The sequence below is a fragment of the Oncorhynchus keta genome, chromosome 32, assembly GCF_023373465.1.
Source record: "Oncorhynchus keta strain PuntledgeMale-10-30-2019 chromosome 32, Oket_V2, whole genome shotgun sequence".
NCBI lineage: Eukaryota > Metazoa > Chordata > Actinopteri > Salmoniformes > Salmonidae > Oncorhynchus > Oncorhynchus keta.
Genome location: NC_068452.1, coordinates 21,580,291 through 21,597,280, shown reverse-complemented (window position 1 = coordinate 21,597,280; position 16,990 = coordinate 21,580,291). Strand labels below are relative to the sequence as shown.

Here is a 16,990-nt window from a genome sequence, read left to right as displayed (position 1 = left end):
CTTACTAACTGCATTAGAGGTGTAGCTGTGTCCATTTATTTTAAAGACATCTACTGAGGCAGTAAGAGTAGGCAATCTGTTGAATGCCACCCCAAGTAGGCTAGTGCCTGTCTATCAGCGGTGTCGTAGTATGCGCACTGACTTGAACCCTCCCCTTAACAAAGCCAAATTACGATTGGCTTTCGTGGCACAGCGTCACTGAGAAAGGCTGGCTCTGCGATAGAGCTAATTTTTGGGACTGTCTATCTTCACGCAAACTAACATACAGCCCTTGATTACAGCTGCGGTGTATTAGTAGTTCCTTCATACTTTAATGATTCATCTGTCTATTTCTGACGGTCACAGAATTAACCTGGGGATTGTTTTGGTGCTGAGAAGTTTGCTGTTCTGAAGTTTCATTACAACTTATTTTCCTGTTTATTTAGCTTTCTCTATATCTTTGTTTTTGCCATGAAATTAACTTGAACTTATTGAACAGCTAATATAACTTCTGTCAAGGAAATATATTTTCTCTCTCCAATCGGACTGCAATAACAATGATGAACAAGAACGGGATGGTGACGAAGATTCACACGAGAATTAGGACCGATCCTTTCACGAGCAATTATGAGTTGCTTGGCAGAGAATTGGGCAGGTAAGTCGGGTGAAATGTTTAATAAATGACCCTGTCCAGATCATGAAATGATGAGATAGAATAGATGCCAATGCGTGCTGCAGTGCGAAATAAACACGGGGGAGGCCGGGGTAAACGCACTGTTAATTATTTCAAGTGAGGAATTACACATTTGAAATGTTTGTCATTTTCTCTCTGCACGTGCAAACGGGAGTAAGTGAACATTTCACATTGTCGGCCCAATCCGGATGAGTGGAGCTGGCACTGCCATGGAGAACTCTCGATCTGCGCCCAGTGAATTGTTTTGTGTGGTTGGCATTTTTTGTTGTAAGGGAAATCTGTGGGATGTGTTCTTTGTGTGAGCCCTGATATTTCTAAGTATAACCAGCCTGGTCTCAAAGACTAGACGTAACATAGTACACGTAATTCTGAGACACTTAAATTAGTATGATATGTTACTTTTGGTATGGTTACTTATGGCAACAAAAAAAGGTTGGTTGGCCAGGCGTATAACGTGAACGTCTAGCATGCGTGTTGGATTGTCATCACAAACTAACATTTTAGCTACTTTGCAAAGACCTAGCATGTTAGCCAATCCTTCCTCTAACCTTAACCCTTTAACTTAACTCCAAACAGTGGTGTAAAGTACTTAAGTAACTACATTCCCATAGAAAATAATGTACTTTTTACTCCATACATTTCCCCTGATACACAAGTAGTCATTACATTTGAATGCTTAGCAGGACAGGAAAATGGTCCAATTAACACACTTATCAAGAGGTCCTCCCTACTGCCTCTGATCTGGTGGACTCACTAACACACATGCTTCATTTATAGAGTGCTAGAGTGTACCCTGGCTATCTACTAATGCCAAATGTAATTATGCCATCTGGGTTGCTTAATAGAAGGAATTTTAAATGATTTATTTTACCTTTTTTGTTACTTTAGTACATTTAAAACTAAATACTTTTACTCAAGTAGTATTTTATTGGGTGACTATCACTTGAGTTTCATATTAAGTTAGTTTTACTTTTACTCAGGTATGACAAGTGAGTACTTTTCCACCATTGACTCATAACCCTAACTCCTAGCCTAGTGAACATTAGCAGCTAGCTAACGTTAGCAACAACAACAAATTGGAATTCATAAAATATCAAACTTTTTGCAAATTTGTAACATATTGTATGAATTGCAGTTCGTAACATATCATACTAAATGGATGGACAGCCACAAATGAATACATACCATATGAATCGTATCATACTAAATGGAGTGGTAGGATTTGCGTACATAATAATGCGAAATTGGTATAAAAAAAAGTTGGTATTACGAGCTCTGTTGAATTATGATAACAGCTAATGCACAATTGCATGGGTAGATCATTCTGAAAGGTGGTCATGACAAAGATGGTGGATAAATTATGATAATTCACTCACACGTTTATCATTGACAAAAAATGGTCAGTTCGGTCTACTTAACTGGGTATGTCTCCCATAGAGACACACATGCACTAGCAGCTGGGTCTGGTCTACTTAGTTGCTCATTTACTTTCATTGAACCAGAAAATAACAGCGAGTTGGGTGTCTCACTCCCTCTTCTCTCTGTTCATGATCTTGTAGGTGTTCTTGGGAGTCCACCTAACAACTGCGCAGTCACATATTTTCAGTCACAATAAAGAGCATCATAATTATGCCCCTTGTGGTCTGAGAACTGGTTTTGGTTTGTAGGCTACTTTTTTTCATGGCTGAGTAAGGAGTTGATAAATGCGATGCTAATTTAACCTTGCTAATTTAACCTTGTTTTTCTATGTGGTGATTTGTTTTGGGGCAGATGGTATGTTGAATGTTACTTAATTCTAAAACAGGACCATCTTTCTGCTCATGATACACATACAGTATCAACACTAGCACAACAAAAATGTCCTTCATTTGGAATTCATCCCAGCCTCGAGCAATCGCATGTCAAATCAAATCCAATTTTATTTGTCACATAACACATGGTTAGCAGATGTTAATGCGAGTGTAGCGAAATGCTTGATTCTCCTTCAATTGTGGCACTTTCTGTCCCCTATAAACTGAATTGAGATGTCAGAGGAGAACTTTACCCTAAATCCTTATATCTCCCCTCTTTAACTGCTACTGCTGTGGGGGCCGTCGGTAGAACGGTGAATATGCGATGCATTTTACCAGCCCCAGAATTATTAGCATGAAATATGGTCTGACCTACATGTGCCATCCATGGACTCAGTAGCTCCCGATCTCTACCTCCACCAAGGAATCTCTGGCACACACAAGTTAACACAGGAAGAGATGTTTGCTATTATTCTTATTAATTTTTTTCCAGGATCCAGACCATGTCTACAGCCTCACCCATGGCTGTTTGTTTGGGTCTGTTACAGTGGACTATGTCCCTGCCAATCAGCCCTGTTTTGTCCTGGGGGTCAGGGTGCGGGATAACGTGTAATCACCATCACCGCCCTGCTCCGGCCCCCTGTTGTTCGCCACAGATCAGTGAGTGTGACGTACCATGCATTTGAACCCAGACACTTAACATGTGTGCATTCCAAGGGAGTTGAATGGGGAGGTCTGAGATGTTTAAACTCCCCAGGTCCAATACACATGGAGAATGTTTTATCTGGAACCTGTTGACTGGGGTTATTGTATCATCTGGACTTGGGTCATCACATTGGTTCTGTCTCGGGTGATATTGTACCAATACCCCATGCAACCGTCCTTTATAACTTCATAGGGAGATGGGGAGGTATTTAATTTCTCTCTTTTCTTGATAGTATGCAGTCGGGTGCTAAATAAAGACTCATTCACTTTGCCAGTTGGTAGCAGCCAGATTTCCCTGTCAGACACCATGGGACATCCTGGGCCAGCAGCCAGGACCTGGGGGGGCTGTTTGAGCTCTGAGAGAGCCCAGCGTCCTCCTGGCACTCCTTCTACCCCCATCTCTCTCTCCTCCTCCTCATCCTCCTCCCATTACTTCCTCGCCCCCACAACATCCTGATCTGGCCTCATAAATCCCATTAAGTGCAGGAATGTGAGCTGTGTTGGATGCCAGGAGAGCAACTTGTCAAGATTAGATGGCCAGTAGAAGAGGAGGCATGGATCCACCCCCCCTCTCCACTATGTGTGAGACATTGTGGCCCCTGCTGGAGCGGATTTCCGCAATAACACCTTTGATGGCTTCTGATATCTGCCCCTGATTGCTTCCCTTCAATGACCCCCCCCTGTAAATATGTTCACACAAATCAGGCATTTTGATAAAGTAGAAGAGTTTTGACTTTGAGGTCAAGTTAACATGAAAGGTATTGACTTTGAACTGGTTGGAACAGGTCCCTGTTTCTAGGTCAAATAGTTGTCCTCTGATATTTAGTGAAAATCTAGGCTATCTTCACTATGATTTAGAAGGATGGCAAAGGGGTTGTCATTAACAACAATGTGTGGGTTCTTGTGTTTGAGGGGAGTTTGTGTGAGCCAGGCAGCTGAAGGCGATCAGCTGTCTGTGCTCTCCAGACATGAGTCACTCCCCTTTTGAGAAACAGACCCCGGGGGGGAAACAAGTTTCTCAGTTAGATTAGTGCCATCACCACCACAAGTTTCTGGGTTGGTGTCTATGCGTACTGAATGAACGTCCTTTTATGGTCCCCTGTTGATTTTGAAGATTGACACACCACATACATGCAGACATGCTGACGTGAAGCTTTGGGATTGACACAGAATGTTAAAGACAACCTTCAAGCGGCAGACGTGGTTTCTGTCCGAGTGTCTTTTGGAAGCAGCTTCCTGCTCGAGGAGAAGGCTGGCAGTAATGTCCTCTGATGGGTCAGACATTGAAGCATGTTGAATTGTATGTCTGTATCCACCCATAACCCCTGTGCTCTTGTCTCTGGTGTGTTACTACAGACAGTGTGAAAACAGCACGGTAATGATGGCCTAGTTTAGCAACCTTTGACCTGTTGTCACCATCTTAAAAGGCCTCCTGTTGCTTCTCCGCATCGCCTGGGATTTCTTTTAATTTCATCGGCAGTTCCCAGCACAGAGGTAGCTGCTCTGAACTTGGGGAATTGGCTAATTAAAGGACAAAGGCTTTGAATGGTTTGGTTCTTTTGATTTGGAACAATGTGCCCTAGCAATCCTCACTAGGGCTGGGAAACCAGTGAGAGTGATGAAAGGGGAAGGAGGAACAGCCCACAGGGAATGGCCTTGTGCCAGCTAACATATCCAGGAGGAGTAGCAGGCGTTGGTTTACAGCACCGCCAGCCTGGAGGAAAGATGTTAGAAAATGACCGGCACCAAGCTGACATTCCCTCTCCATACAGGCACGGCTTTTAATAGCAGAACCGTATGTCTACCTGTGCAGTTTCTATGAATGGTTACCTTTCACTGCCAGGCTCAGTCTGGCTGACACATCTGACTCCAAAGCAGTGTTTGTCAAGTAACATGGCAGAAATAGTTGTCAGTTGAATCAGGAAAGTGAGGGAAGGCCGAAATTTGCCAAATGATTTGCTAAGTGACGTTGCGGCGGCCTTTAAATTTAAAATCTTTTTAAAAAATCGAGGGGTTGGGTGGACTCCACTGTGGCCTCCTGGAGACCCCATCTCCCATAGTCCAGCCCCAGGGAAGTGGGTGGTCCTAGTGCAGGGGCTGCCGTGTTTGCTGGTCATCTTGCACAGGCCTTTGTGGCTGTCCGAGGAGATGCAGGGTCTGGGTGGAGGCGTTTGGGAATTGCGTTTGTCCCCTGCCGCTGTAAGAATGGGAAGTGTACAAGGCTCCTTTATCGTCCTGGGATGGTGTTTTGTAGAAGGCTGGACACAGTGGGGTGATTCTACACATCGGATTTCCTGCCCACACCCGCAGCCTGGCCCGAAACGCCTCTGCTGAATCCATCAATGTAATGCAGCAGCAAATGGAATGCTCAGATGGTATTCTAGAATTGTGATTGTACATTCCTCTTTTTTCTTTTCTCTGGGCGTGGGGCTTGTGGACAGACAAGCCCAGCTGTTGCGCTCCTTTCTTTATGTTGACCTTTTAAAGAGTGCTATTAATCTTATCACCCCCCCCCCGCCGCCTGTCCATACAGCCACTCAGGCCCACCGTCGCCCCTATCTCCTGCCTGTCACTGTGGAAGAGGAGAGAGGGATATCTTACTACACTGATGAGGGAGCCTATCACTTGGTGTTCATCATCAGTCCTATATTGCATAACAATGGTAGATGACTCCATGTGTATCCCTCTGTTTTGTAATACCACTCAGTCCACCTCTTCATTTTCCTTGGTCGTCTTTCAGTGGCCTGTGCATCCTACCTATTGTAATCTGTTTCGCTGCACTGCAAAACAAAAACAAATTGGTTTTGCTTTATTGGTGTCATAATTGTTTGGAACACTCAGTGCTGCAATTGCTGTTTCTCACCCATGATTACTCCCTGCAGGTTCATGGCCAGAGTCAAATCAGATTTACCGATAAGACATTGAGGACAACTAAATCAAACGTGTAAAGCCTCCTGTAAATGAAACTGTTAATTGTGTTTCTGATTATTCAACATATCCCTTTCCCCCACTATTTTTCTCTTCCCAGGGGAAAGTTTGCTGTGGTGAAAAAGTGCATTGAAAAGGCGACAGGGAAGGAGCACGCTGCCAAGTTCTTGAGGAAGCGTCGGAAGGGCGAGGACTGCCGCATGGACATCCTCAACGAGATCGCTGTTCTGGAGTCAGCCAAGGCTAACCCTTATGTGGTGGCGCTGCATGAGGTCTACGAGACCAACTCTGAGATCATCCTCATCCTCGAGTGGTGAGTGAGCTCGTAATGCATCAAAACGCAAAGACCATGGGGAAAAAGGTGGTGTGTACAGTATGTGCGTGTGTGTTTGGATCTCTGCAACGCCCTTAGTTCATGTCGCCAGTGATGGGAGAAAATGCTGGTGATGGTAATCTAGAAGACCTTTTAAACTCCCTACATGTTGATTCTCCACCACAATGCAGCACTGCCAGGAAAAAAATGGGATGAAATGATAAGGTTTCTAATGAGGGGGGAAATGAGAAACCATTATGCGCCATTTGCTGAAAGAACTTTCCGTCTCTGCAGGTTTTTCTATTTCTGCGTAGTTTCGAGGGGTTTTGATTTGATGTGGTCGCCTGAGTCAAAATGTATTCTGCTTATATAAAACATGGGATTTTTTTTTTTTACGTGATTTTTTTAAAAAACATTTTTTCAAAACCGCATAAGATCTTGCGTAGACAGGATGTTGAGTGACGTGAATGTCAGAGCGTTGGGTTTCTTGAGAAATGGTAGATTACATCTCTCCAGTCTAACCCTCACACGCCGACTTCCTGTGTTTTTGCTGTCTTTCTTCTGAGGATGCAGCTGCGTGTCACTCAAGAGTTTGTCACCTTTAAAAACAGCTGGGTGTGCACGCACACCAAACACGCGCAGGCCTGCTTGAACCTTGTAACCTTATAAGGAAATGACAACTCCCCTGTGGTTGGTCGCTGCGCTCATAGCCACATTTCTGATTCTCGTTACCCTTTTGTCTGACTGATTGTGTCAGTGTTCCTGTAAACAGATGGACGAAGATGGGCCAAAGGACTCGGATCTAGAAGATTCTTGAGAATAAGTATTTGTCACGTGATACATGTTTTAAGGAAAGCTAGCATCAGTCAAATTATTTCGTCATGCTTTTTACCAGCCCCAAATAGTGGCTCTGCTTCCTCTTTTCACACTGGGGGGGGGGGGGGTGTATGTTCTTGGACCCCAGTGTGAAAAGAGGAAGCAGAGCCACTAATTCATGCCTTCAGTGGGTCAGCTCTGCAGGGGCAGGCACTGGTCCATAGCCCTGCACCGGCTGCCAGATAACTTTGCGCTTCCTTGTGCTGTCGTCCTTTGTCTATCTGAAAGTTTGAGAGATTCTTCTAGGCCTATGTTCATCCAGATCCCTATGTAGGTTATGGTTCCTAGTGAAATCCCCTACTAACTTGGCAATCTGCAGCCATTGAGATGCTGTTGCAGCCTGTATGACTGAACTCTTTGCCTGTTAAAGGGCTCTCTGACCTCAGCGTGGGCTAGCTTTGCTGCAAACCAGAGAATAATGTTCCATTTCCTGTGGGTTTACATAGAAGCCGTTAGTGACGCTCCCAAAACTAGCACACACACAAAGTAGCATACTCATACTCACACATTGGCACACATTGGTCTGCACATAGCCACAACCACATCCCCACGCAACTTATGAGCAATGGAAACGACAAAACTACATTTTTCTCATCGGTAAGTTTTTAAAACCAGTCTACGCGAGCACCACAAACGCCACACATAACGACTAGTCTCAACGAAAATGCCACTTTTAATGAGAAATGAACCTGTGTCATCTCTGCTTAGAACGCATTCTGATGGTTTAAACATAATGGTTTTCTGGACTCGAGGCATAGTCCATGGCCTGCTTCTGATGGTGGTGAATAGTTGCACGAAATACATTTCTTCCACGGTTCTCAACCTTCGCTTGTCATCTGTGTGTTCCCAACTCTCTACATGTCTTGTCAAGGAAAACCCATGGTGTTACCAGAGATCAAACCAACCCTCTAGGATGAGACCAAACCTCTTATATTTTGGTCATATTGACAAATACAGTATTGTGCGGGCCTCCCGGGTGGCGCAGTGGTCTAGGCCACTGCATCGCTGTGCCACCAGAGACTCTGGGTTCGCGCCCAGGCTCTGTCGCAGCCGGCTGCGACCAGGAGGTCCATGGGTTGACGTACAATTGGCCTAGCGTCGTCCGGGTTAGGGAGGGTTTGGCCGGTAGGGAAATCCTTGTCTCATCGCGCACTAGCGACTCCTGTGGCGGGCCGCACGCTAACCAGGTGCATGGTGTTTCCTCCGACACATTGGTGTGGCTGGCTTCCGGGTTGGATGGGCGCTGTGTTAATAAGCAGTGCGTCTTGGTTGTGTTACGGAGGATGCATGGCTTTTCGACCTTCGTCTCTTCCGAGCCTGTACGGGAGTTGTGACGATGAAACAAGATGGTAACTATTGGATACCACAAAGTCGGTAAACATTATTTTAATTTTTTTAAATACAATATTGTGCAGGTGCATTTCTAGAGGTCTACATTATATGTGGGAAAATTAGCTGTGCGTACCCTGTGACCTTGAATAACTATGGTTTGGTCCAACCCTCAGTCACTACATATTTGTTTATCATCTGGCAAACAATACAAGATACAAGTGTTGTGAATACTGTACTCAGCTGTTTCACCTCAGAGGCCTTGAACTCATGACACTGTTGTAAACTGAGGTAACTTCAGATAAGAGGAACTCAAAATCCTAACCAATTACAGGCAATCGGATAGTCTTGGGAATGGCAGTCCGGTCCACAGATTGCCCGGCCAATCATAACCCTAGAGCAGCTTTAAAGCTTTACACGGGTATGTTTATGAAAATGTATCACTTTGATTCACTCGAGCTTGATCTTTCAGCGCTGATGGAATCATTCCTGAGGTAATTCTTTTCTACAACAGTTTTTCAGCCCCTCTAATTGGGAAAGAGGGTGGTGTTTTCTTCTCCCCCCTGTCCTCTTAATTCTGCTTTCATCCTGAAGTGTAATGGTATCTGTTTTTACGTGGGTATTGAAACCCTCCCCTCCAGTCCATGTCAGCCATTTTATTTTTAAATTTTTTTTAAATTTTACCTTTATTTAACTAGGCAAGTCAGTTAAGAACAAATTCTTATTTTCAATGACGGCCTAGGAACAGTGGGTTAACTGCCTGTTCAGACAGATTTGTACCTTGTCAGCTCGTGGATTTGAACTTGCAACCTTCCAGTTACTAGTCCAACGCTTTAACCACTAGGCTACCCTGCCGCCCCTTTGTCACTTCAAATGTATGCAGTCAATGGATTATGTAAGAGTCTTTGTTACACATCTCCACTGTCTGGCATGGGATGGCTTTCATTTAAAACTGCAATAACGTCTTCAGAAGATCTTTTGTGGAACTATAGTAAAAGTGTTTTTGAGGATGAGGGCGGTCTAATGAATTGTATTCCAATTTTCGAAATTCTCTTCATTCTAGTAAGGTTTGACACATCAAGTCTCCTGTAACGGAGGATGAGTTGTCACAGCATAATCCCATCTAAATGATGACAACTCTGAAACCAGAGTCTATGTACTGTACCGAGAACACAATGCAGTCAACACACAGGCCTTGTGAGAAGTGATCAGTAGTAGGCTTTGAGCTTCTCTCTGTTTGGTAGCTGGCCAGCAAGAGCATAATGCCTATTCCTGGAGATCTTAAGTGCAGACTAACCAATATCGTTCTCCTCTCATTGAGAACTCATGGCTCATCTGTCTTCAGCTCGTTCTCAAGTAGCTCTTTGCCTGCCCTCTGCCCAATCCTGAGGTTCTCCGGGTGACTGCTACTGTGAGTCTCTTTGATGGGACTCTGCGCTGTTCTTCTGTCTTAAGTGGATGGGAAACCATTCCATGTCGCCTGCCTGCTGACTGACAGTGGGGAGACTGGTCCACTGAGGCATAGAGGGAGAAATGAGACCATACATCTCCTGCCATCATGTTTGTATGTCCTCAGTCCATGTCATTTCTACAGGATGGCTTTTGTTCGTACCTAAAGCCTTGTCTCCTCCTAGATGAGTTTATTGAAGTATTTTGGAGGGTACCTTTGTTTCCGCCTATTGGTAATTAGTTCAAACGGGGAAAAGAAGGGGTGGGATAATTAGACCTATTTGAGTCAATTGTATTAAATTGAGACTCAGCACATGGAACAGATGAACAATGAGTGGCATGATCCGTTAGCTTAAAAAAAAAAATTATCATGCAGTTGTCAGCAAGCATAAATCAAAGCCATGCTTCCAACGACACACTGATGTCTCTCATTTCCTCTCTACCCCCCCAAAACTGGTAAACTAGGCCTGCTATGCACATTTGGTATACATGGGTACTGTAGGATCTTGGGGGGGGTGTCAGAAGAGACTGCCAGCAATAAATGTGTGGAGCCCCAAACGAAAGGGGATTTATATGGCCCAATGATGGATATCCAGACAAACAGAACCTGATATTTTCGCAGCTGAGGACGGTAAAGGTGAAGGTGCGAGGCTACCCAGGGATTAGATGGTATGGTTATGTAAAAGTTATGCCCGGGCCATGGTCGCAGATTTCCTCTCCAGATAAAAACCATGTGTGCTGACTAAATCCCCCACACGCGGCTGTGCTATTTGGCAAGCGTCCTCTCTCTAGGCTTTTCATCTGCTTTGGAGAAGCATCCAACACAAATGTGCCGTGTCCCAGACGGCACTGCTTACCACTGTTACACAAGGACTGACAAACCAGGATTTTGCCTTAACAAAACTGAGAAGTCGCCATTTTAGTTTGGTAATTAGCCTTTCTATTTTCTAAGTGGATCCAAAAAAAATAGGACACCCCCCCCCCCTTCCAATTTTGGGTAGTGACACAGCAGTGTGGTGGTAATCCCTGCAATTTAGTGTCCTATCCACCACTTTAAAACTATGGGTTCGTTTCAGTGTGCTGTCACGGTCTTAAGTCTTAGGTAACTCTTTCTTATACGACAGGAATCTCGAGTTTGATAGTTGAAATTCTTTCCCCTTGGTTTTTTGTTTGTGATTTAACTGATCTGGAATTTGTGTGTAACTCTGGAAAGCCTTATCCGGGGCTGGCACTGACTGATATGGGTCGTCGTATCTCGAGTCAGCTGAGGTCAGGGAGGCACCATTTTTCTTCTGATTTCCGTGCGGGAACGTCAGTGCCACAGACGGGGGTCACATGCTTTGTGTGTGGATGTGGAGCACTGACCCTGTTCCCAAGCCCAAAGTACAAGAACCACCGGGCCGGTGGCGTAACTTTAAAAATAAAAAAAATCACGGGCTAGGGCTCGCCACAGTTCACTGTGATATAACGGGACAGGGGTGTGGCTGGCATTGTCGTCATGTTTGATTTGATAGTGGTACAAATGCAGTGATTTACAACGTATACAGTTCATACTATTCATGAGTGTAAATGCTTTACAATGCATCATCGGCAATCAATTACGGCAGCCCATGTAACAAAGTACAGATATAATTAGCATGTACTGTTTGTTCGTCTCATCACCATGGGTCTATTTTGATCCTCCATTTGCCTCTGTGTTTTCCAGTGCTGCCGGTGGAGAGATCTTCAACCAGTGTGTTGCGGAGAACGACGAGGCCTTCACAGAGAAGGATGTGATCCGGTTGGCCAGACAGATCCTCACCGGCGTGGCCTGTCTGCACCGCAACAACGTGGTCCACTTGGACCTGAAGGTCAGTAGAAAGCTCATCTCGTCACCCAGAACCAAATCGGCTACTAGTAACGGCTGTCAATGCGAGAGACTTTTTTTTTATTTTTATTTTTTTTAAACACACAACAAAAAAAACCAGGGCACCCCTGGAATGGTCGACTGTTTCTCAACTGCCATATTGCTCCCCTTAAGCAATGAGAACCCCTTAATGTGGCAGAGCAATAACTCACCCTGTACATGGGACTTGTCTTGCAAATCAAGACGCCCATCTGAGTTACTCTGTTAGCTTTTAACGAGTGACAACTGTTTTTATGTGAATGCTGCATAGTTTTCGTCCCCGGAGTTCCCGCTCTTACAAATGAACCCTGTCAGGGTCTGGTTTCTCTCTCTCTCTCTCTGTAGAACTTATTTTGTAAAATACTGCAGGGTTGTGACACAGAACAAAAGCTGTACGTCTTTATAGGTTTGTTTTGTCTGCCCAGTGATGTCAAAAACATTTGTTGTTGATAATGACAAAAAAAAACACTGTTTTGGAGCGTGTTAGAACTTGGCAGGCAGGTTTTTTATATACATATATATGTATATATATATATATGAAGAAACCCTCCTCTGTTCCAGAGGGGTTTATGAGCAGGATTTTTGAGTGAGGGGGACTGAACTGACTCTGTCCCCAGACTAGGTTTTATTGGCTCCCCATTTTCTTTTTCTCCTCCCCCAGTGATAGACAGTATTAAATCTATTCTTGGTGAAATGTCGCTGGCTGTCTCAGGCTCTGGTCTGTCTCTTGCTCCTTCATTTATCCTAGCTTTTTAAAATGTATTTGACCTTTTTATTTAACTATGCAAGTCGGTTAAGAACAAGTTATTTACAATGACGGCTACCCCACCAAATCCTCCCCTTACCCGGACAACGCTGGGCCAATTGTGCGCCACCCTATGGGACTCCCGATCATAGCTGGTTGTGATACAGCCCAGGATCGAACCTGGGTCTGTAGTGATGGCTCTAGCACTGCCTTGCAGTGCCTTAGACCACTGCACCACTTGGTCCTCCAAGATGTCCTGACCAGAGGCCCCAGGCCAGGAATCTAGCCAGTATGATCCAGAGGTTAAGCATCATACATTATATAGGAGCCATCTAATCTGATAGGCCCTCTAAGACATCCCACCTTTCCTTGGAATAATCTAATAGGCTAAGGGGGTGAACCTGGTTTAGTGATATTGATGTCACCAAATTGAATCCCTCTGGGGCTGTACACTCTGTGGGTTTGGCTTATTCGTGTAGAGGTAGATTAAACTCTTTATAGTGGGAGGCCTTGAGTCTCGATGACTACTCTACTGATTCCCAATCTTTCAAGCATGGTATGTGACCTCTGTCAAATCACTTACCACGCACTCTTTGGATTTGGTCTCATCTGTCTTCTCTCGGTCTCTCCCCTCAGCCCCAGAACATCCTGCTGACCAGTGCCATCCCACTGGGTGATATCCGCATCGTGGACTTTGGCCTGTCCAGACGCATGGACAATGTGACAGAAGTCCGAGAGATCCTGGGCACCCCGGAGTATGTGGGTGAGTCCTGGCTTCTGCAGTCGGTCTATATCAATAAGGAAGATGGATAAGCAATTCTTAACTTCAGTACTGTACAAATGTTTATCAGGACTAATTGGCGTTGTCTATGCTATTCCAGCTCCAGAGATCCTGAACTATGAACCCATCAGCATAGCGACAGACATGTGGTGAGTATGAGCCAAATGGACTGCGTCAAGCAGATATCAGCTAGTGTCCATAAAATATTGTTATCACCAGCCAGCTCCACAGTGGAAATCTGAGAAAAAATACTCATGTCTTGTAGTCTGACACCTTTCCCTCCTCCTCCTCCTCCTCCTCCTCTCAGGTCCATAGGGGTCCTGACCTACGTCATGCTGACGGGCGAGTCTCCGTTCCTGGGGGACAACAAGCAGGAGACCTTCCTGAACATCTCCCAGATCAACGTGGACTACTCCCAGGATGCCTTCGAGGGCGTCTCCTCCCTCGCCATTGACTTCATCAAGACCCTGCTGCTCAAAAACCCCAGGTGAGGAACAGGATAGGTTCAAGAATCAACACTCAATTAGTTGAGTGCCACAGCCCGACAGATGGATGTTCTCCCACATGTCCCATATTGAGTTCAACGCTAATTAACACGTGAGCGATGTCATTCATACTGCTGCTTGCAGCACAGCCTCGTATATGAACCATTTTAATATAAGGATACTGGTCCTTGTTACGTTTCGTCTATTAACACGTTCTGTGTCACCACTGTCACTATTTGGCCAAGTGGTCCAGCACAGATGGGCTACATACTGTATGTCACCATCATGTCTCAATGAAAAACAGCAGTAGTCTATCGCTGTGATCCAGGGCCGTAATCTTCACTCAATATAATTTAATTGCTGTAGATTATCGGCGGTATTACATTTTTTTTTTTTTAAGTGGAAAAGATTCCTGTGTGTGAGTAATCCCAAAGAGGGGAAAAGGCTGGGATGAAAGTGGGCTTTGGTGGTTTTTCAAACAGACTGTCAGGGAAAGAAGAGTGTCTGGGGGAAGGGGAGGGACAGGAAGTTGTAAAACTGCATATTTGTCACCTTTTTCCCATTGGCTTTCCTTTACATATATTCACCTTTAGCTATTTCAGTTTTACTTTCAAAACGGATGAACGGAAGCTTTAATTAAAGTCCTTGCTGCCTAGACATTGATTGATTTGAGTTCTGACACGCATCCTCTCTCTGTGTCCACAGGAAGAGAGCCACTGCAGCAGAGTGCCTTAACCACCCCTGGCTGAATGGACCAGCTGACCTTTACACCCAGCTCCATGCCAGCTCTCTACCCTCATTGGACGAGCCTGAGACCAGCCAATCAGAGTCTGAGCCTGAGAGCCCGGCACCCTCCCCAGAGCTGGAGAGCATGGGTTCGTACCTGATGTGCCCCGGTCAGGTAGACCTGAAGACGGGCCGCAATGCCTTTTCCTTCACTTCTGAGCCCTTCCCCGCACTGCCAGAGATCCAACAGGAGCTCATCTGCTGAGGAAGGGCTCCACTAGACACTGTGTGTAGTGACTGACTGGACTGCTGTCACAGAATGGACACTGTCTGGAAGCCAGTGAGACCTGGTCTGGTCCTACGCAGGGCCTCCAGCTCTGTTTTGACTCTGTATGTGTGCTGCTGCTACTGCTGCGATGGATGTGTGATATCTGTCTGAGCTCAGCTGACCGTGTGCAGTAAATCCATGCGTGTTTGATGCATGTTACCCTGTGCTGATTAGTGTGCTGATGCGTGGTGTCTGGTAATGAGCCACACTGACACACTTTTAATGCATGTGTAGCGAGGGTACTGTAACTGTGTATGAGTGCTGTGAATGGAAGGAGTGGGCCAGTTCTTTGTGCTCGGCTATGAAGACTAGAACAATAGGACTGACTTCATCCATCACTTGGTCTGGTCTGCACTCTGTGAGTCCTACTTTGTCCCAGGCTGGGTTGATCCCACGTTGGCCCTCAACCTGGCTCTCACCTTAGCTGCCCTTCACGTTCCACTCCCTAACTGACCTTTTTGAACCTGTACTTCTCCTCTCCTTTGTGAGGATGTAACTGCTCACCCTGAGAGGAAATGACGTTGGCCAACAGGAAGTTGGAACCACTTTGCTTTTTGTTGAGGTCTGAGCCTTAAATGCCTTTCATGATGATGTTGATTATGAAGGATGCCTATGTGGTTAGACAGATGTCCCTAGATGAGGTGCTGCCTACGCAGCAAAGGAAACCTAACTGACAGACTGTGTTCGGGGAGTGCCCTCACAGAAACCAGTCAGAAGGGTTAAATAGTCTGATTTTGTTTGTTCATATGACTACTTCAGGCCCCCTAAACATGGAAAGCCATCTCAATCACCAATCTAATTAAATCACATCCTTTGTTTAGTGGTAAGGACAATCTTGATGTCAATTTAAAGCACTTTTTTTTTAATTGTAAGAATGAACTACACACATGGTCAGAAAGTAATAACCAAAGTCTTGATGAAATGGCTCAAAAAGCACAGTTTAGTTGAATGATTAATTAAGACACAAATGTACATGGCCACTTCCTACCATCTATTGTTAATATATTTGCATCACTCGTTTCCACCAAGTGCCATATAGTTCACCTGTTGTGTTTCTGTTTATTCTTGTGAGAATTTTTTTTTTTGCTATTGTTGCACAATTTCCATGTACTCATGTTTGAAATATCAGTTTGCCATGTTGGATATGTCACAATATATTTCCCTTTCTTCAGGCTTTGTGAACCCAATGTCTTTTTTTTTGAAGAGGAAGTGACTAGGATTCAATGATTTGCAACCAATTGAAAGGCTTTGAAGAAAGCTCCTTTTGGATATGTGGCGTTTGAGTGAAGATCACTTCCTCTTGAGGGCTTCTCAAAAAGTACTGAAGTGTATATTGTTTGATAGTGTAAGAATAATCTGTAAAATATTTTAATATCCATAATGTATGAACATTTTAATAATTATTGTATGCCTCGTATGCCTTTTTGTTTATTTTTTTTTATCTTGACTCTGTACTTATGACTTTCATTCCTGGTTACTGCTCATGGAATTTCAGGCAGGTTTGCACTTGTGTCCAGGTGGACGTTACATTGAAATGAATAAATGTTGATGGCATGCCTCGCAAAAATTTATCGAAGAACAATAAATGTACATTTTGTATTAAACTATTCATCTTGATGAATTTACTTCATTGTGTCGTCTGTTTTAAGGCATGGAACAACCCCTGCTTGTCTTGTTCCCTCAAACCACAAAGTTTTAGTCTGGGCAGAATGTAGTTCCTTGTACAAAGGACCCGGGGAACTATTGTGACCCAATTGAACATTTTATTCTCCTCTTGTGTGCTGAAATATTATGGTCTCTTCACTTGGAAAGACATTCCTCCACACTACAGTATCTTTAGTTTACACTTAAGACCATTTCCCAAGTGTCTGTCTTTCCTGTTTTTGGTACTTTGGGGGAAACAAGTTAAATGTAGCAAGAAGAACTGATGGATTTCCAGAAATATCTAGCCACACTTCACAGGAAATACCAGTCACT

General features: G+C 44.5%; 1 protein-coding gene across 1 annotated transcript; it reads left to right on the top strand.

The window, feature by feature from the left end:
* Window positions 1–236: 236 nt before the first annotated feature.
* On the top strand, window positions 237–16,638 carry LOC118365270 (serine/threonine-protein kinase 17A-like). Its single transcript, XM_052490894.1, has 7 exons — window positions 237–634; window positions 6,197–6,409; window positions 11,769–11,913; window positions 13,330–13,456; window positions 13,575–13,623; window positions 13,782–13,961; window positions 14,665–16,638. The coding sequence occupies exons 1-7, from the start codon at window positions 537–539 to the stop codon at window positions 14,948–14,950; spliced, it is 1,098 nt and encodes a 365-aa protein (XP_052346854.1). The 5' UTR covers window positions 237–536; the 3' UTR covers window positions 14,951–16,638.
* The last annotated feature ends 352 nt before the right edge of the window (window positions 16,639–16,990 follow it).